Source organism: Rhineura floridana, chromosome 3 (assembly GCF_030035675.1).
Source record: "Rhineura floridana isolate rRhiFlo1 chromosome 3, rRhiFlo1.hap2, whole genome shotgun sequence".
In the NCBI taxonomy this organism is placed as follows: Eukaryota; Metazoa; Chordata; class Lepidosauria; order Squamata; family Rhineuridae; genus Rhineura; species Rhineura floridana.
In genome coordinates this window covers 229,364,115-229,386,280 of record NC_084482.1, presented here as the reverse complement: position 1 = coordinate 229,386,280, position 22,166 = coordinate 229,364,115, and the positions used below count along the sequence as shown (strand labels likewise).

General features: G+C 44.2%; 1 protein-coding gene across 1 annotated transcript in view; it reads right to left on the bottom strand.

Moving 5' to 3' along the window:
* Positions 1-13,595, bottom strand: part of LOC133381806 (zinc finger protein 345-like) — a 44,226-nt gene extending 30,631 nt beyond the window's left edge. Inside the window, exon 1 of the mRNA XM_061621278.1 lies at positions 13,509-13,595. Coding sequence (XP_061477262.1) covers positions 13,509-13,551 — 43 coding nt within the window. The 5' untranslated portion in view covers positions 13,552-13,595. The remainder of the gene's footprint in view (positions 1-13,508) is intronic.
* Between the last annotated feature and the right edge of the window lie 8,571 nt (positions 13,596-22,166).

Here is a 22,166-nt window from a genome sequence, read left to right as displayed (position 1 = left end):
GAAGTTTGAATGATGCACATGGAGGTAGCAATGACAGAGGGGGAGGATCTACAGGAAGTAGATGAAATGTCATTAATTGAATATTGAATTTTGTAGCTACAAACTGCCAGGGAGGGGGATATCATGGGGGAAAACTGGGCAACAGAGAGCTGTTTTTGCCTCTGCAGCCACCTTGGCCTCAGCATCCATCTTGGATGCTCACCCATCTCTGGGAAAGCAAAACCCTCTGCACAGGAAAAACTGACAGGCCACCAAAATAGCAGGTGAAGGGAAGTGGAAGAGTCTGTGGTTAAGCTAACAGAACAGCATTGTCGGGGGTCTGAAACTCCCCACAGAAATCCTGTTGGTAGCCTGGCTTCCATGTATGAATCCTTTGATGCACAGAAACAGTTGAACTCTGCTTAACGTTTTTTCCACACTCAAAGCATATATACATCTCTTCCCTTGAACAGATCCTTGGATGTGCCTGAAGGTAGCCATTCTGATCAAAGGTCTTTCAACACTCCTTATTTATAAGGTTTGTCTCCTGTATACATTCTGTGATGCGAAGGGTGCTACTCTGACTGAAGCTCTTTCCACACTCGAAGCATTTGTCTCCTCTGTGACTTCTTTGATGCAAAGTAAGGGTGCTACTGTGACTGAAGCTCTTTCCACACTCCAAGCATTGATAAGGTTTGTCCCGTGTGAGTTCTTTGATGCGAAGTAAGGTTGCTATTGTCACTGAAGCTCTTTCCACACTCCAAGCATTTATAAGGTCTGTCCCGTGTGACTTCTTTGATGCGAAGTAAGGTTTCCACTCTGACTAAAGCTCTTTCCACACTCCAAGCATTTATAAGGTTTGTCTCCTGTGTGAGTTCTTTGATGTTGAGTAAAGTTACTACTCCACCGGAAGCTCTTTCCACACTCAAAGTATTGATAAGGTTTGTCCCCTGTGTGAGTTCTTTGATGCGAAGTAAGGTTGCTATTGTCACTGAAGCTCTTTCCACACTCAAAGCATTTATAAGGTTTGTCCCCTGTGTGAGTTCTGTGATGCAAAATAAGGCTATCACTCCGACTGAAGCTCTTTCCACACTCCAAGCATTGATAAGGTTTGTCCCCCGTGTGAGTTCTTTGATGCGAAGAAAGTTTGCAACTCCGACTGAAGCTCTTTCCACACTCAAAGCATGTAAAAGGTTTGTCCCCTGTATGAGTTCTGTGGTGCAAAGTAAGTTTGCCACTACTCCCGAAGCTCTTTCCACACTCCAAGCATTCATAAGGTTTGTCCCCTGTGTGAGTTCTGTGATGTGAAATAAGGTGGCTACTCAGACTGAAGCTTTTTCCACACTCCAAGCATTGATAAGGTTTGTCTCCTGTGTGAGTTCTCTGATGCGAAATAAGGCTGCTACTCCGACTGAAGCTCTTTCTACACTCTAAGCATGTAAAAGGTTTGTCCCCTGTGTGAGTTCTGTGGTGCAAAGTAAGTTTGCCACTACTCCCGAAGCTCTTTCCACACTCAAAGCATTCATAAGGTTTGTCCCCTCTGTGAGTTCTTTGATGTTGTGTAAAGGAGCTACTCCACCTGAAGCTCTTTCCACACTCCAAGCATTTATACGGTTTGTCTCCTGTGTGAGTTCTGTGATGCAAAATAAGGCTGTTACTCCGACTGAAGCTCTTTCCACACTCCAGGCATTTATGTTTGTCTCCTGTGTGAGTCTCTCTTCTTGTCTCTTTGCTCCATCTTGACTCCTCAGTTTCTGCTCCTGCACCTGCTCCTCAGCTTTTTCCAGTGATACTTCAGATGGTTCTCCCTCAGCCTTGACCCCCAAGATGTATCCTGATGGAATGAAACAGAAAGGAGATAAAATGCTGTGGAGAAATCCTGTGGATATATTATGATTTGTACTTTGGAAACATATTTCTCGGAGCTCTGTTGATATCAGAATTTAACTGTCAAACCTCGAGGCCTTGTACGGAGTTATTTTAGCAGTAGGTGCTTGGTCACAGGTTGTGAAAAGAGACACAGAGAAAGACAATTGTAACAAAAATCTCTCTTGTTCCTTCATTGAACGTGGACAGCCCAGTACTTACGCACATCTGGATTTTACAAACCTAGGATGCAACCTGTCTAACAGGAACATGACTCTTTCCACTGCCCAGAGGGCAGCTCGCATGCCCGCCCTCCCTCCCAAAATGTCAGCCCCTGTTACCTGCAACACGAGATAGTGCTGGAAGATGAGACCCCCACGACAGATGACACTCACCGAGCTACTGGGGAAGAACAACGGACAAGTACGAGTAGCGCTGTGACTAAAGTCGCAGCTGGGTCAAAGCTGAAAGGAAGCCCAGAGGCTGATGCGCACAGATGTGAAAGGAGAGTCTGGAGTTGTGTGACGTACACAAAAGGAACATGGAATGTGAGAAGCATGAACCAGGGAAAATTAGAATTGTCAAGCAAGAAATGGAACGTATCAACATTACAATACTTGGCATAAGTAAATTAAAATTTTCAGGCAACTACAAAATATTTTATGCAGGAAATGAGAAATTAAGAAGAAACGGGCTTGCGCTAATAGTGAGAAGTGACATAGCAAAAGCAATTAGGAGCTATAATGCCAAGTCTGAGTGAGTGACATCAATGAGATTAAACGGGAAACCTATTAACATAACCATCATCTCAATCTATGCTCCAACGGCAAACACAGAAGAAGCGGAAATTGAGAGATTTTACGCAGAAGTACAGGAAAAAATTAAAGGGTAATTTAGACCAAGGGTAGGGATGTTGAATAATCAACAGAGAAACACCCTGACTGACCGATTTAAATTAAAAGGAAGTTGGAAGCAATACACTGAAGAACTGTGGAAGACAGAAAGAAAATTCAAAGGGACCTTGATAGGCTGGAGCATTGGGCTGAAAACAACAGAATGAAATTCAACAGAGATAAATGCAAAGTTCTACACTTAAGAAAAAGAAACCAAGTGCACAGTTACAAGATGGGGGATACTTGGCTCAGCAATACGACATGCGATAAGGATCTTGAAATTGTCATTGATCACAAGCTGAATATGAGCCAACTGTGCGATGTGGCTGCAAAAAAGGCAAATTATTTATTTATTTATTTATTTATTTTATTTTATTACATTTTTAGACCGCCCTATAGCAATAAGCTCCCAGGGCGGTGTACAGCATAATAAAACAGGTTAAAATACAAGTACACAATAAAACATAATTAAAAATTTTCAATTTTAAATTCAAATTTTAAAATCTTTAAAATTTTTAAAATACCTGGGCGAAGAGGTAGGTCTTTACCTGGTGCCGAAACGATAACAAAGAAGGCGCCAGGCGTATCTCATCAGGGAGGGCGTTCCATAGTTCGGGGGCCACCACTGAGAAGGCCCTAGCTCTAGTTATCGTTCTCCGTGCCTCCCTATGCGTTGGGACACGGAGAAGGGCCTTCGACGTCGAGCGCAGCGACCGGGTAGGTACATAGCGGGAGAGGCGTTCCGCCAGGTATTGCGGTCCGATGCCGTTAAGGGCTTTATAGGTAAGAACCAACACTTTGAATCTGGCCCGAAAACATATTGGTAGCCAGTGCAGCTGGGCCAGGACAGGTGTTATATGATCAAATTTTTTTGTCCCAGTAAGAACTCTGGCCGCAGCATTCTGCACCAGCTGAAGTTTCCGAACCGTCTTCAGAGGTAACCCTACGTAGAGTGCATTACAGTAGTCCAATCTAGAGGTTACCAGAGCATGGATAACTGTGGCAAGGTTCTCCCTATCCAGATAGGGTCGTAGTTGGGCTACCAGCCGAAGCTGGTAGAACGCATTCCGTGCCACCGAGGCTACTTGAGCCTCCAGTGACAGGAGCGGATCTAATAAGACCCCCAAACTACGGACCTGCTCCTTTAGGGGGAGTGTAACCCCATCTAGGGCAGGTCGGACATCAACCATCTGGGCAGAGAGCCCCCCCACCAACAGCATCTCAGTCTTGTCAGGATTGAGTCTCAGTTTATTAGCTCTCATCCAGTCCATTATCGCGGCCAGGCAGTGGCTACATTAACAGAATATGCTATATTAGGCTACATTAACAGAATATAGTTTCCAAATCATGTGAAGTATTAGTTCCCCTCTATTCAGCACTGGTTAGGCCTCATCTTGAATACTGCATCCGGTTCTGGTGTCCGCACTTCAAGAAGGTTGCAGACAAACTGGAACAGTTTCAGAGGAGGGCAACAAGGATGATCAGAGGACAGAAAGAACGCCCTACGAGGAGAGACTGAAAGAACTGGGCATGTTTAGCCTGGAGAAGAGAAGACTGAGGGGAGATATGATAGCACTCTTCAAGCACATGAAGGGTTGTCACATAGAGGAGGGTCAGGATCTCTTCTCAATCGTCCCAGAGTGCAGGACACAGAATAATGGGCTCAAGTTGCAGGAAGCCAGGTTTTGACTGGACATCAGGAAAAACTTCCTAACTGCTAGAGCCATACGACAATGGAACCAATTGCCTAGAGAGGTCTTGGGCTCTCTGACACTGGAGGCATTCAAGAGGCAGCTGGACAGCCATCTGTCAGGAATGCTTTGATTTGGATTCCTGCATTGAGCAGGGGGTCGGACTTGATGGCCTTATAGACTCCTTCATCTCTACTATTTTATGATTCTATGAACTCTGTAAAAGAGATGCAAGGCTGACAAATTCATTCATGGGGGAACCATAGGATGAAGAACCAGCAATTTTAGAATGTGAGGTGGAAGTTGGTCCTTAAAATACTTGGAAGAAACAATCACCAGAAACAGATGGCATACCAATAGAGTTGCTACAGGCTACTGAGACTGAATCTGTCCAAATTACTCCTGCAACTCTTGGCCCACCAGCTGACATTGCTGTATTTTAGATATGCAGACAATACCATACTACTAGCAGAAACCAGTAATGATTTGAAACGAATGCTGATGAAAATTAAAGAGGAAAGCACAAAAGCAGGACTACAGCTGAATGTCAAAAAGACTAAAGTAATGACAACAGAAGATTTATGTAACTTTACAGTTGACAATGAGGACACTGAACTTGTCAAGGATTATCAATACCTCTGCACAGTCATTAACCAAAATGGAGACAATAGTCAAGAAATCAGAAGAAGGCTAGGACTGGGGAGGGCAGCTGTGAGAGAACTAGAAAAGGTCCTCAAATGTAAACATGTATCACTGAACACTAAAGTCCAAGCTGGTTTTAGAAAAGGAAGAGGTACCACAGATCATATCGCAAATACACGCTGGATAATGGAACGGAGCAAGGAATTTCAGAGGGAAATCACCCTGTGCTTTATAGATTACAGCAAAGCCTTTGACTGTGTAGATCATGAAAAACTATGGAATGCTTTAAAAGAAATGGGGGTGCCACAGCATCTGATTGTCCTGATACACGATCTATACCCTGGACAAGAGGCTACTGCATGGACAGAATATGGAGAAACCGACTGATTCCCTATCAGAAAGGGTGAGAGACCGGGGTGTATTTTATCACCCTATTTGTTTAATCTGTATGCAGAACATATCATACGGAAAGCGGGATTGGACCAAGATGAAGGAGGTGTGAAAACTGGAGGGAGAAATATCAATAATTAAAGATATGCGACGATACCATACTTTAAAATATATTAAAACAACATCTTTAAAAAAATTTTAAAGATATCTTTAAGAAACATTTTTAAAAGCTTGACTTCCGGGAAGGCTGACTTCGCTTGTGCCTGCTTTTTGAGACGGGCTCCCGTCACAGAAGAAGCTTTTTCAGATATAAATCAGTCAGAACATTTTTTTTTTGACTGATGAAATTTCTCCCGGGCAGGGAGAAATGTAGAGATCAACCTCAAAAGCCTGTTTTTGTTGGGAGGACTGGATTTCATTCATTTATGAGAGAAGGTTCAGCCAGCAATGCCAGACGGACTTCCGAACAAGCTCTATCTGATAATGCGACACGTTTATCTTTTCTTCAAAGAGAAAACGGACTAACAGGCAAGCACCCTTCTTTCTATTATTTTTTTTTACTTGGTTTAAATTGTTGCAGCAAAAAGAGATTTGTCAAATGAATCAGCTTTAAAGAACTTCTGGGTGAGCTATAACTCTTCTCTGTTATTCACGAAATTAATAGCTTATCTCTGTTTCTATTGCAAAAAGCTGTCCTGGAAGTGCATTCTAAAGATATAAACAGAAGAGGGATTTCTATTCCGAGGAACATTATACTGTCTGGGACTATTCTCTTTTTGGTCTATTTTATTTTGACGAATCTGCTTCTTCACGACGCCACAAACTGTTTTGATGCTGGGAACTAAATTTGTTTTGTATTCTTGAACATAGAGAGATAAGGCAGGCTGCTCTGTTTATACTGTGATGTCATCAAGCCTGGAATATTAACTCAATTGTTGCTGAAATAAGAAGTGGTTCTTCTTTATTTTTGTTTTGTTTTGTTTTGTTTTCGTGGTTTTAAAAAATGGCAATCAAGAAAGTGGCTGAGAATCTGGAAGTAATTATGTTTCAGAAAATAATGGATGAGATTGAGATAACGAAACAAACCCTGCGACAGGGTAGTAAGGAGCTGAAAATTGAACTGAGCAAAATGACGCAGGAGCTTAAAGAAATAGGGGATCCTGTGAGAGAGGAGAATGAGATCAGAGATGAGAAAAGAAAAAATAAAGGGAAGATACAAACCCTGGAGATTGGAACAAATGTGGAATTGGAAAAAGATCGGGAGTTTATGGATATTAGAAATAAAATCTACTGTTTGGAATTCAACGTTGTCTCTGAAGAAATTAATGAAGATATTAGAGATAAAGTTATCAATGGCTTGGATAATTTTCTGGACTGGAATGACGTGATGGAGCTTGATATAGAGAAAATCTATGGAATTAACTACAGCCATGTGACAATGGAAAAACTCTCAAGAGATGAGCCAGTGCATTTTGTAAAAAAGAAGAACAGAGATATGATTTTACAACAATATTTCAGCAACATATTCAGAATTGATGGCAAGAAAAAAATATTTGTGATAAAGGAAATTCCCATCAGACTCTTATTATATGACTATGGCTATGACAGCAAGATTATTATGGAATACTGATAATGGAAGAATGGACACTGAAATTACTGGACTTAACAGGACTATTGAAGATGGAAGATGGAATTAATATTGATAATGGAAGAATGGCTATTGAAATTATTGGACCTAACAGATTTGATGAGATGGATTAATCGATATGTTTATTTGGACTATGGCTATGACAACAAGATTATTATTATTATTAACGAGAAGGATTAATTGACATGCTTATTTGGAGAAAAATTGATAGATATATTTCTTAAAGACTTGAAACCTCTCTTTGACTTTTTGTGGAAAGAATAAAGTAATGTTTATGAGATTTGATGATTAATTAAGATTACTGGAGGAAAGTGATTTTATAATATAATCTAAGAGACAGGATTGTTATATATTGTAGACCTATAACTGATCTGCGACAAATGGGAAGTCAACATTTTATTTTTCTGTTTAATTATTTTTGTTTTGTTTTGTTTTTTGTCTTTGAATGTTTTATGATTTTGTTTTGTTTGTTTTATGAAAATTTGAATAAAAATTATTGTAAAAAAAAAAGAAACATTTTTAAAAGCATTATTATTACTATTATTACTATTGCTAACTCGTGGACATTCCAAGAAGCTGAATGTTGGAAGATTCAGGACAGACAAAAGGAAGTACTTCTTTACTCAGCACATAGTTAAACTATGGAATTTGCTCCCACAAGATGCAGTAATGGCCACCAACTTGGATGGCTTTAAAAGAAGATTAGACCAATTCATGGAGGACAGGGCTATCAATGGCTACTAGCCATGATGGCTGTGCTCTGCCACCCTAGTCAGAGGCAGCATGCTTCTGAAAACCAGTTGCCGGAAGCCTCAGGAGGGGAGAGTGTTCTTGCACTCGGGTCCTGCTTGCGGGCTTCCCCCAGGCTCCTGGCTGGCCACTGTGAGAACAGGATGCTGGACTGGATGGGCCACTGGCCTGATCCAGCAGGCTCTTCTGTTGTTGTTGTTGTTGTTGTTCTTCTTCTTCTTCTTCTTCTTCTTCTTTCATATGGAAAGTGGAATTGGACCAAAATGAAGGAGGTGTGAAAACTGGAGGGAGAAATATCAAAAATGTAAGATATGCAGATGACACCATACTACTGGCAGAAACCAGTAACAATTTGAAATGAATGCTGATGAAAGTTAAAGAGGAAAGCACAAAAGCAGGACTACAGGTGAAAGTCAAGAAGAGTAAAGTAATGACAACAGAAGATTTATGTAACTTTACAGTTGACAATGAGGACATTGAACTTGTCAAGGATTATCAATAACTCAGCACAGTCATTAACCAAAATGGAGACAATAGTCAAGAAATCAGAAGAAGTCTTGGACTGGGGAGGGCAGCTACAAGAAAAGCTCCTCAAATGCAAAGATGCATCACTGAAAACCAAAGTCAAGATCTTTCAGACCATAGTATTGAAAAGAATAATCAACTCATTTGAAATGTGGTGTTGGATTAGAGCTTGCGGGTACCATGGACTGCGAAAAAGACAAATAATTTGATGTTAGAACAAATTAAACCAGAACTATCACTACAAGCTAAAATGATGAAACTGAGGTTATCAAATTTTTTGTATGAGGGAGGAGGACTCTCCCAGGACACCCTCCACCGTCCCAAAATCCAATACCCCACCCAGGGCAATTGACTCTGGCACGATATCCTGCTCTGCCAAGGCTGTGCCTGCTCACAACAGCCCTGCAGGGTAGTAGACTGCCACCACCCTTTATACACCCTGAGCCAAGGGGAAACTCCAGAAAACATGCCAAGGATTACAGACAGCAAGAGCCAAACAGACAGTCCTTGCTCTGAAGCCTTTAGCCAAAATACCGAATTCACACAGTAGTCATGGTCAGTGGCCAATGTACCGGTTCAGAGCCAACCCTCTCCTGAATGAACACACACTGGTAAATAGAAATAACTTCATTAAAGAATAAAAGAGGTGCACAGTTACAACAGCAAAATAGTTCCTTAATATCAACACCCAAAGGGGCAAGGTAAAACAGAGGGAGTTTAGTCCCAACAGAAAAGAAGAAAGCCATCTAGCCTAGTCTCTCCTTACACACAGGTAGACAGTTGCGCAGCCCCCTCTCCTCAGAGAGAGGAACAGGCAGGAGAGTGGATGCAAAATGGAAGCTCAACTGGCAGCATCAAGTAGGCATGATGGGACCCAGCAGAGGAAAGCAAGCCAAGGTTTGAGCCCCATACTTATGGCAAACTGCCCAGCAACAGGCTGATTCCAATTAACCAATCAGGAAATTTCTTCATGGAAAAAGGGCCCATCCGTCTCCTGGCCAAATGGAACATCCTCCCTAAAACTTCAAGGGCTGTACGACCTTGATGGAGCCTGGCTTCTATGGATAAGGGAGTGTTAGGATGGGCCTCTGATTATCCACAGTTGGGAAATAAAACTGCCAACTCACAGCTCTAATACAGAAACCAAATGTTAACCTGTTAAGATCCCACATTAACAAATGAACCCCCACAATTCTTTGCTACACGACCATCTTGAATTCAGGTTTTCATGCTAGTTTGGACACATAATGAGAAGACATGAGTCACTTGAAAAGACAAGAAGGTTGGGAAAAACAGCAGGGAGTAGAAAAAGAGGAAGGCCAAACAAGAGACGGATTGATTCCATAAAGGAAGCAACAGCCTGGAGTTACAAGATCTGAACAGGGTGGTTCATGACATATGCTGTTGGAGGGCGCTGATTCATGGGGTCGCCATAACTGGTAATGTACTTGAAGGCACATAACACACACACACCTGCACTGAGTTCAGTGTGAATTGATCCAAGAGAGCCCAGTGCCCCGGAAACCTATGTGGGAGGAAATATCCTTAAATGGTGGCCTGTGATATGCAGCCTTTGTGCCTCATCCACCAACAGGAAAAAGCCTGCAGTGGACCAGCCAAACAGCTTTACACCTGAGAGGACCAACATCTGACTTAGGATCAGGTAGATATTTGAGCTAAAACGTGGCTTCCCCACTACCAAGTAAAAGGATTTTGAGGTGCAAAGGAAAAGCTGACTCTTCAGACTGGTGGCAGCAACAGGTGGAGAGCTTTGGTTTTAAGCCTTAGAGTAAGTTAAAGAGGGCTCTGGCTGGGAAGCGCAGGGTGTGCTGTCCTAGGATCGCAGAAATATCAGTACTAAATTGCCCCCCCCCCGAGTCTTCCTGTCTGGGAAAAGGTGGTGTAGGAAGTGATGGCAGCTCTACCGGATAATCAGAAATGCATAGTGGATGGCCATCTCCTGAATCTCCTGCATCATCTCCTTGTACAGGCTCTCTAGTCTGGATCCAGCTGAGCCCGTTCCTCCTGGGTGAAGTGCAAGGACACTTCCTCAAATATGTACCTTCTCCCAAAGACTTGCTACCATATGGACTGGCAAATGTATTACAATTTGAAAGCCAAAAGGACACAGAAGGTAACCGGGAAATCAGAGGCCTATTAGCTGTTCCAGGAAAAGTAGTGGTAAATATTATTAAAGACAGAATTACCAAACATGGAGTGGAACACAGCAGTCATGAGATACGAGGAAATACGCTCTCATACATCAGTAAGTGTTCAAAGATCAGAAAGGAGAAAGCAGGAATAAATGAATAGTTCTCCCAATGGAGGGATGTAAGAAATGCCCCCGACAATCATCAGGATTAGGACCTGTGTTTTTAAACTTATTTCTAAATAACATGGATTTGGGATGAGAAGCGAGGTAATCAGCTTTACTGTTGATATCAAGTTCAGAATTAACGATCAAATTGAGAATATCCCAAGGTATCACCAAGAAACAGAATTGCTATGAAACTTGATATCCATTTATAGTCTATGTGAATCAAAAGAACATGGTAGAGAGCCACCACATTACGCTCGAATCTGGAATGCCTAACATTGTATGTGTGTTAATTTTGTCTTTTTTGTTTTAGTATTTATTAGTTCATAGACAATTATATTTATTTTTTATTTATTTTATTTAGTTTAATTTATATACCACCCTAAGCCTGAAGGCTCTCTGGGCGGTGTACAAAAAGATAAAAACAAGCACAATATATAAATACAATAAATCAAAAAACAAAACAAACAAACAATAACAAACCAAACAACATCCAAAATACGGAAATGCTGTTTAAAATACACTTTAAAATGCCTGGGAGTATAAAAAGGTTTTCACCTGGCGCCGAAAAGATAGTAGCGTCGGCGCCAGGCGCACCTCATCAGGGAAACTTCCACAGTTCGGGGGCCACTACTGAAAAGGCCCTGGTTCTAGTCATCACCCTCCAAGCCTCTCAATGGGATGGTACTCAGAGGAGGGCCTTAGATGTTGAGTGTAGTGTACGGGTAGGTTCATATTGGGAGAGGCGTTCCACCAGGTATTGCGGTCCCATGCCGTGTAGGGCTTTATAGGTCAAAACCAGCACTTTGAATCTAGCCCGGAAACAAATAGGAAGCCAGTGCAGACGAGCCAGAACAGGTGTTATATGAGCGGACCTTCTGGTCCGCGTCAACAATCTGGCCGCTGCATTCTGGACTAGTTGTAGTTTCCGAACAGTCTTCAAGGGCATTCCCACGTAGAGCGCGTTGTAGTAGTCCAATCTAGAAGTTACCAGAGCATGAACAACTAAAGCGAGGTCATCACTGTCCAGATAGGGACGTAGCTGGGCTACCAATCGAAGATGGTAAAAAGCATTCCGTGCCACCGACGCCACCTGGGCCTCAAGAGACAGGGAAGGATCGAAAAGAACTCCCAAGCTACGAACCTGTTCCTTCAAGGGGAGTGTAACCCCATCAAGAACAGGATGAACATCCACCATTATAGGGGCTTTAAAAACTCATATTGATATATGTATGTGTCCCATAATTGTTTTTTTACATTTATCTTAAGAATTTTCTTATCTCTGTTATATATGGGCTTTAAATTCAATATTCTGCAGGAAATGGGAGGGGAAGTTTCAGCTTTGTTGTAGTTATATAATTTTTCTTTTTATGTCACGGAGTATTCGTGTTTGGAGGCTGTAATTAATGTTTAAATCTGTATAAAAATAATAAAATTATTTTTTTTAAAGAAATTAAAATAAAGAGGGATTGTGAGGAACTCCAAGAGGAACTCTCCAAGCAGGCTTGGCTATTAAAGAGCAAATGCAATTAAATGTAAGCAAGTGTAAAGGGATGCACAGAAGTGAAAAATCCTAACTGAACTGGTGGTGACTGACAGCAGAGAGACCTTGAGGTCATAGCGGATGCCCCAGTTAAGATGCTGATGTTATAGCTATGAAATTGGTGGATTAAATGTGAGGGATCATTAAGACACAGATTGAAAATAAAACTGCCAATATCGTAATGCTATTATACACTTCTAAGATGTGATCCTACTTGGATGCTGTCTTCAGTTCTGGTTGCCTGACTGCAAAAATAGCATTCTAGGGGTGGAAGCAGTAGAGAAATGGGAAACCAAAATGGTCAAGGGTCACAACATTTGGGGATTTTTGCTGTAGAAAAAAAGCTTAGAGGACACACGATAGAAGTGTAAGATCACACCAGAAATTTAAAGCACATGCAGCACAAATCTAAAGCACATGGCTTCCCCCAACGAATCCTGGATAATAGTTTTTCCTCACTGCGCTAGATTCCCAGCACCCTTCATAAACTACAACTCCCAGGACTCTTTGGAGGAAGCCACATGCTTTCAATGTACACTGTGGATGTGCCATAAAGGTGTGTGGTGTGGAGAAGCTGGATGACACCCTCTGATTTAGCAGGGAACTTACACCTGGTGCAGGAAGAGGGAGTGGAAGTGGCTCCCACCAATTTGCATCCTTTTCAGGAAAACGTCACTTGCTAAACAGTTTGTCTGCTGGGCTATCCTAAAACAAGGAGGGCAGGGCCACGTTGTAAAATATATTAAAACAAAACGTCTTAAAAAGTAATTCCAACAGACACAGACTGGGGACGAAGCCATTTTTCTTAGCCCCTTTTAAAACCAGCCGAGATGTCCACCAGGAGAACTCACCGCCTGATGGGTGACTCTCCCCTGGATGATATTACTCAGGAACGGAAAAATGCGTCAATTCCCAGACCAAAAGGCGCCCCGGAGCACAGCTAAGCACCGACCTGCTGAGGTTATTCCCTTCAGTATTGAATCAGAATGGCAGTATTGAAAGTGTAGCCTCTCTATTCAACTCTCGCAGCTGAAGCAAAGGAAAAAGGAGGACACGTGAAGAAGCGGCCCATTGAGCGCACTGGTGTCTCCTTAGCTTTGTTCTAACGGTCAAGCTTCCACATCTGCAAAGCTTAAGGCCCTGAAATCCATCACCAAAAGCACCGATGTTCCCCGGGCAGAGCTGCAGCCTCCGATCTGGAGGCTCTGTGGGGAGGGGCGCTTAAGGGGATCCTCGCCCCCTTCCCCCTCCCCTCCTTGCCTACCTTTGGCTCCAGGCTCCCCCCGCGCAGCCCCGCTCGCCAACATCGCCGCGCACGAAGAGGGGCTCCTCCGGCGCTCCCAGCCTGCAGTTCTGGCAGGGAGGCGGGCAGGAAAGGGACGTCCCTCCTTTGCGCTCCTGCCTCCTCCTGTGTTAACCCTTAAAGTGGCTGAAGCTCCTCGGCTGCTTCGCACGGACAGCGAGCGGGGAGGCGGAAGCCCCTTTCCCGCCGGGGATGCTTCTCTGCAGAACATCAGGGGAGTGGTGCTTGGAGTCTACTACTGACCACCCAATCAAAGACGAAGACGAAAAAGGAACTTTTGAAAAGCAAATTGCCAGTGTTTTGAGGAGACATGATGTAGTACTAATGGGGGATTTCAATTATCCCGATATCTGCTGGGAGACAAATTCTGCCAAACGCGGCCCCTCGTATGTAGTTAGTTTAGCAGTAGGTGCTTGGTAACAGGTTGTGAAAAGAGACACAGAGAGAGACAACTGTAGCAAAAAAACTGCTCTCTTGTTTCTCCATTTAAGGTGAACAACCAAGTATTTATGCACAGCTGGAATTTACAAACCTAGGATGGATCCTGTCTGACAGGAACATGGCCCTTTCCACTGCCAGAGGGCAGCTGGCATCCCGTCCTTCTCTCCCAAAGTGTTAACCCCTGTTACCTGCAACACGAGATAGTGCTGGAAGATGAGACCCCAGGTCAGAAGGAACTCATCAAGCTACTGGGGAAGGACAAGGGACAAGTACGAGTAGTGCTGTGACTAATGATGCAGCTGGGTCAAAGCCAAAAGGAAGCCCAGAGGCTCATGCGCACAGATGCGAAAGGAGAGTCCAGAGTTGTATGACGCACACAGTAGGAACATGGAATGTGAGAAGCATGAACCAGGGAAAGTTAAAAATTGTCAAGGAAAAAATGGAACGCATTAACATTACAATATTTGGCGTGAGTGAATTAAAATGGATGGGAATGGGACATTTTCAGGCAACTACAAAATATTTTATGCAGGAAATGAGAAATTAAGAAGAAACGGGGTTGCTCTAATATTGATTGATTGGTTGATTGATTGATTGATTGATTGATTGCATTTGTATACCGCCCCATAGCCGAAACTCTCTGGGCAGTTTACCACAATTAAAAACATTAAAAACAAATACACAAATTTAAAAACACATTTTTAAAAAGCAATTTAAAAACACATGCTAAAATGCTTGGGAGAAGAGGAAAGTGTTGACCTGGAGCCGAAAAGATAACACTATTGGCCCCAAGCACACATCACCACAACCATTCCATAATTTGGGGGCCACCACTGAGAAAGCCCTCTCCCTTGTTGACAGACTCCCACCTTCCCTCAGAGGAGGGCCTTGGATGTTTATTTTATTTAGTTAGTTAGATAGTTATTATTTTATTTATACCCCAGCCTTCCTCTATGCGCTCTATGTGGGGCTGACCTTGAGGTTGGTCCGGAAGCTGCAACTGGTGCAAAAGGTGGTGGCGAGACTGCTCACTGGGTCACGGTATCGCCAACATGTCACCCTGCTGCTGAAAGAACTGCACTGGCTGCCCATTTGCTACCGGGCCAAGTTCAAGGTTCTAGTTTTGGTGTACAAAGCCCTGTACAGTTTGGAACCAGGATGCCTGAAAGACCGTCTTATCCCTGATATACCCAGCCGATCACTGCGCTCTGCAGGTGAGGGCCTCCTGCAGATACCATCTTATCAGGAGGTCCGTTCTGCACAATATAGGAAACGGACCTTTAGTGTGGCAACACCTACCCTGTGGAATTCCCTCCCTTTGAATATTAGGTAGACACCATCTCTGCTATCTTTTCGGCACCTTTTGAAGACTTTCCTCTTTCAACAAGCCTTTTAAGTTGAGACCTATCCCAGTCTGCATCTGTGTCAGAATTGTTTAATATGTTTTTTAATAATGTTTTTAACCCTTTCTTTAAGTTGTTATTTAAAAAATGTTTTTAATGCTGTTTTTGATTTAATTTATTTTAAGTTCTGTTTTTTATGGTGTTTTAAAGTGTTTCAGTGCTTTGTTTGCCGCCCTGGGCTCCTGCTGGGAGGAAGGGCAGGATACAAATAAAATCAATCAATCAATCAATAATTTAATTTGTATCCTGCCCTTCCTCCCAACAGAACTCTTGATTCTCTCTGACTGTTTTGTGTAGTACCATGGAAATTGGGAGGGTTGTTAAGCAAACATTTCTGAGTTCAGGACTATGAATTTTGTACGGTTTTGTTTTTAAATGAGCTTATGGGAAGCATCAGATTGCCATGGGAGGTATTTTTGATTTAACTGGCTGGATCATGTGTTAATATCTGCCTGCCTGCTCTCAAATTTGTGGTCAGCAGACATAGTGCCAAGGACAGTGTCAGACCATTCAATGGTTGGTGCCGGGAAGGGAGTAAGAAGGCAGACATTGCTGATCTTCTAACAAAAATATGTACCTTCTCCCAAAGAGTTGCTACCATATGGACTGGCAAATGTATTACAATTTGAAAGCCAAAAGGACACAGAAGGTATCTGGGAAATCAGAGGCCGATGAGCTGTTCTGGGAAAAGTAGTGGAAAATATTATCAAAGGCAGAATTACCAAACATGGAGTAGAACACAGCAATCATGGGATACGAGGAAATGCGCTCTCATGCATCAGGAAGTGTTTAAAGATCAGGAAGGAGAAAGCAGGAATAAATGAATAGTTCTCCCAATGGAGGGATGTAAGAAGTGCCCCCCCGCCAATCATCAGGATTAGGACCTGTGTTTTTAAACTTGTTTCTAAATAACATGGATTTGGGTTGAGAAGTGAGGTAACCAGCTTTACTATTGATATCAAGTTCAGGGTGATTAAAATAAAGAAGGATTGTGAGGAACTCCAAGAGGAACTCTCCAAGCAGGCTTGGGTATTAAAGAGGAAATGCAATTAAATGTAAGCAAGTGTAAAGTGATGCAGAGAAGTAAAAAATCCTAACTGAATTAGTGGTGACTGACAGGAGAGAGACCTCGAGGTCATAGCGGATGCCTCAACTAAGATACTGATGTTATAGCTCTGAAATTGGTGATTTCCATGTGAGGGATCATTAAGACACACATTGAAAATAAAACTGCCAATATCATAACGCCATTATACACATCCAAGATGTGATCCTACTTGGAATGCTGTCTACAGTTCTGGTTGCCTGACCGCAAAAATAGCATTCTAGGGGTGGAAGCGGTAGAGAAATGGGCAAACAAAATGATCAAGGGTCACAACATTTGGGGATTTTTGCTGTAGAAAAAAAGTGTAGTGGAGACAAGATAGAAGTGTATGATCACAGCAGACATTTAAAGCACATGCAACACAAATGTAAAGCACATGGCTTCCCCCAGCGAATCCTAGAGAATAGTTTTTCCTCACTGTGCTACATTCCCAGCACCCTTCATAAACTACAACTCCCAGGACTCTTTGGAGGAAGCCATTTGCTTTCCATGTACACTGTGGATGTGCCATAAAGGTGTGTGGTGTGCAGAAACTGGATAACACCCTCTGATTTAGTAGGGAACTTACACCTGGTGTAGGAAGAGGGAGCGGGAAGTAGTGCCCACCAATTTGCACCCATTTCAGGAAAAATGTCACTCGCTAATCGTTTGTCTGCCGGGCTACCCTAAAACAAGGAGGGCAAGGCCACGTTTCTGCTTTCCTGAATTAAACGGTGACCTTAATTCCAACAGAATAGGAAACTGGGGAGGGCTGGTAGAATGAAGGTAGTGAAAGAAGAGCCTCACTATTCAACTATCACAGCTGAACCAAAGGACAAAGGAGGACACATGAAGAAGCGGCCCATTTAGCGCCCCTTTGTCGACTTAGCTCTGTTGCAACTATGAAGTGCCTGCATCTCCAAGCTTAAGGCCGTGAAATTCATCATCAAAGACACAGATGTTGACACAGCGCTGAAGTTGGTTCCCAGTTCCCAATTTGCTTGAAAGTTCAAAACACTACGGAAGAAAAGTTGACATCTACAGCAACATCAAGCCAAAGTTAACATGTCTCTGAACCCCAAAATATATGTTGGGGAGCCCTGTAGGATATATCACTGTGATCGGGGGACTCTCCCCGTCAAGGCTAACAATACGTTTATGCAACCAAAATAATCAGGCTTCTGATATTACCATAAATACATAGATGTTGTAAAATCATAAAAATAAGTAACTGGGGGTGCCCATCCCAAGATCTGCTCTGGGCCAGGACAAATCATACACCCCAAGAAAGGGGAGGATGTCCTCTACAAGAAGCCAGTGCATCCTTCCTGGCCCAGAGCTTTTGCTGGGCGCGGTGCATGAATATTGGCATCTATGCACAACCAAAATGGACAAAAAGAGGCAGAGAGAAATAAGTAACTGGGGATGCCCACCACAAAATCTGCTCTGTCCAGGATGCATCATACACCCCTGGAAAGGGAAGGGTGTCCTCTATAACATACCAGTGTGTCCCACCTGGCCCAGAGCTTCTCTTCGGCGCAGGGCACGAATAAGGGCATCTACAGAAAACCAAAATGGACAAAAAAACTCAAGAAAAAATATGTAACTGAGGGTGCCCACCCGAAAATCCGCTCTGGGCCAGGATGAATCATACACCGCTGGGTGAGGTCATTAGGAGTTTTGGAGTGCAATATGCTCTATTTCTCCTTTTCATCTTCTTCAGGTGAGGCTGTTGATGTACTAGACCGCTGCCTGGTCGCAGTAATGGTCTGGATGAGAGCTAATAAACTGAGACTTAATCCTGACAAGACTGAGATGCTGTTGGTGGGGGGTCCCCTGACCAGATGGTTGATGTCCGACCTACTCTAGATGGGGTTACACTCCCCCTAAAGGAGCAGGTCTGTAGTTTCGGGGTCTTATTAGATCTACTCCTGTCTCTGGAGGTTCAGGTAGCCTCGGTGGCACGGAATGCGTTCTACCAGCTTCGGCTGGTAGCCCAACTACGACCCTATCTGGACAGGGAGAACCTTGCCTCAGTTATCCATGCTCTGGTAACCTCTAGACTGGATTACTGTAATGCACTCTATGTAGGGTTACCTTTGAAGTCGGTTCGGAAACTTCAGCTGGTGCAGAATGCTGCGGCCACAGTCCTCACTCGGACTAAAAGATCTGATCATATAACACCTGTCCTGGCCACACTGCACTGGCTACCAATACGTTTCCGGGCCAGATTCAAAGTGTTGGTTCTTACCTATAAAGCCCTTAATGGCACCGGACCGCAATACCTGATGGACCGCCTCTCCCACTACGAACCTACCCGTTTGCTGCGCTCGATGTCGAAGGCCCTTCTCCGGGTTCCAACTCACAAGGAGGCCCGGAGAGCAACAACGAGATCTAGGGCCTTCTCGGTGGTGGCCCCCGAACTATGGAACGCCCTCCCTGACGAGATACGCCTGGCACCTTCTTTGATATCTTTTCGGCGCCAGGTAAAGACCTACCTCTTTGCCCAGGCATTTTAGTTTTAGTTCTAGTTTTGGTTTTGTGTTTAATTTTAATGTTATTGTTAATTAGTTGTATGTTCTATTTTTGTCTTAATCTGTTTTAATGTTTTTATATTTACATGTTTTACCCACATTCGCTGGTTTTAATGTGGTTTTATCATATTGTACACCGCCCTGAGAGCCTGTTGGTATAGGGCGGTTTAAAAGTGTAATTAAATAATAATAATAATAATAATAAAAATAATAATTGCTCCCAACTCCACAGTCCTGGAAAGGGCTGTAAATGTCTTTTTAAATTGGAAACTCTCGTAGGAGCATTTTTATCGCTGCCTGAATATGCGCTGATCTCGGCATCACAGCATTTGTCTTCATCTGGGTCCTGTGTCATACACTGACACACAAAATGTTTTCCATCCTGAGTTATGGTGAAATGCTCAACTACAGCTGACATCATGGGAAGCTCCTATGACATTTTGAATTGACATTTTAAAAAATTTGTCAATCAAAATTTATTTTGAAGCCGGATTCGGAGTCGGTACATTTTAACTGACTCCAACTCCACCCAAATTGCTTCTGACTCCCACAGGTGCCCCTAGGCACCAGGAAGCGGGGAAGTTGCCCCGGGCCCCGCGCTTTGGGGCCCCCCACGCATTCTGTGCTTGGCGATTTGCGCCCCCACTCCCCACCTCAAAGAAACAAACAGAAAGGCAAGCATGGCGGAGCTGCCTGAAGAAAACTACACCTCCCATCAGCTCCCGAGGAGGCCCTCTCTCTGGCGTCATGCAGCATCCCCTCTTCTGCAGTCACTACACGGGGATTTCCCCTGCTCTCTCTTCGCTGGTGACACGCAGCATCCCCGCAGCCAATGGGCGTGGAGGGGCCCCCCTGCAGCAGAGCGCAGCAGAAAGACGCCCTCGGATCCTTCAGGCAGGAAGGGCGGGCAGGCAGGGAGGCATGGCCCTAAACAGCAGGGGGAACCCATTTGAGAATGACACAGGGAATCCCTTCCAGGTGCCTCCGTCCCACTCCGTGTGACGCTCGTTCCGGGGTAAAATGGGCGCTTACCTCGGTGTTTGATGCATACCGAGGTAACATGGGTCATTCTTAGTTTGGACATTAAACTCTGCTTCCTGCAACCCGTCTCCTGCCCGTCTTTTTACGATGCCTGTGCCTGCCCTCGCTTGTTAGTTCACCTCGGTTTTAAGCAGAGAGGTTCAGCCTCACCTTCCCCGGTAAGTCAGGGGTGGCCTTTGGCTTGTAAGCTGTTGGTTGTCCTTCCTCCTGTTGCTGGGATTGCTGGGTGCTGTTCGCTCTCCACCCACTTTTAAGGAATAAATCAGGGCTTTAAGGGGGAAGCTCAGTGGTAGAGCAATCTGCCTTGCACGCCAAAGGTTCCAGGTTCAGTTCCCGGCATCACCAGGCTTGGCAGGAGCAGACTGCCTGTCTGAAACACTGGAGAGCTGCTGCCGGCCAGTGCAGACAATACTGAGCTAGATGGGCCAAAATTCTGGCCTAGCTATAAGGCAGCTTTCTGTGTTCCTATTTAAGTCAGCCCTTGAATCCAGAACATTGAGGACTGGAATCTTGCTTTGTAGCTCAGTTGGGTGGAGCGTCTGCCTGGCATGCAGAAGGTCCCAGGTTCAGGCCCCAACATCTCCAGAACTGACACAGGAGCAGCTAGTCTCTGCCAGACTGCCACTTATGAGAGCAACACCTTTACCTAGAAAAGGCTGTAGAGACGGAAGGTGCATCTATGACACAATGTCATTTCTCTCCCTGTGCTAGATTTGAGAGAGACTTTATTCCGATAATCTTTTGCAAACCGCTCTGAGAGCCTTTGGGGCTATAAAGCAGGACAGAAGAATTATACTTAAGTGCCCTTGAGAAGTGAAAAGGGGCAGGCAGCGATACCACATCGGGCAGCCTACAAGCCAGGCAAAGGACTTCCCTCCCCTTCTAGTCTTTTCCACAGCATCTGGGTCTGACAACATAGGATGAAGGAACAGGAAAGGGGAAAAAAATCTTCTAAATAAATCGTATTCACATGTCCTTTTCTCGCCTAATTTAATTTAATTAAGTTGTCCGTCCTGGCCACACATGCCCAAATCCTATTTCCTCCCAAAGTGCTGCACCCTCATCCCCCTTCCTATATTTTATTGTAAGTAAGCCAAAGCAACTGTCAATGAAATAATCGCATATTCTTCCCATGCCTCCATCCTCCCTCTCTCCGTTGTCCCCCTGGGTCTGTCTTAGATTGTCAGTCTCCCCTTGAGGTTTGGACCTGTTATCTCTGTTCTTTGTACATGCGTATATATTTCATTGACTCCACTTCTGTCCACGTGGTGAGGAGTGGTACTTCCGTTGCTCACCCATGAGGGCCCCCGATCTCTTCTGTGTGGAAAATACAGGCATGGAGTACTTCTACATGTCCACCACAAGCAAGACTGTTTTGCTTTGGGGAAGGTGAACAGAGCTTTTGGACCTTTAACAGCTGCAGTGACAGGCAGCCATTCAATGGGTGAAGATTTTGTGCAATTTCTATGCTGGGTGAAAGCTTGACCTGTTGAATATATATAAATAGAGAGAGAGAGAGAGACAGAGAATGGGGGGGCAACTATGCTTTTGCCCTGGGCCCCACACATGCTAAGGCCAGGCCTGCCGACTCCGACTCCACAACTCGGACTCCACATCCCTGCTCCGCACTTCCCTCAGAAGTGGCACATGGAGAAAGGCCTCCGATGAAGAACAGAGTCCAGGTTGGTTCATGTGGGGCGGGGCAGTCCTTGAGGTATTGGGGTCCTCTACCAAACAAGGCTTAATAGGTCAAAACCAGCTCTTTAAACTGAGCCTGGAAACTAATTCGTAGCCACAGCAAAGGTCCTGGTCCTCTCTTTGTGGGGCTGCACCTTACGTTTGGTCCAGCAGCCGTGGCTTGTGCAAAAGGCCACCCTTTGCCTGCTGGCTGGAGCCACCAGCTGCAGACATGTCACACCACAACTCCAAGATCCACACCCACAGGCTGCAAATTGGCTACCAGCCCCGAGGGCCAAGTTCTCTTGCTGGCCCAGAAAGTCCTCAACAAGTTGGGACGTGGTTGCACGAAGGGGTCCTTTTGCCCATAGAAGCAGATCTCCCAGTGGGGACAAATGGGGGCAGGGCCTTTTCTGTTGTGGCACCTACTTGGTGGAAA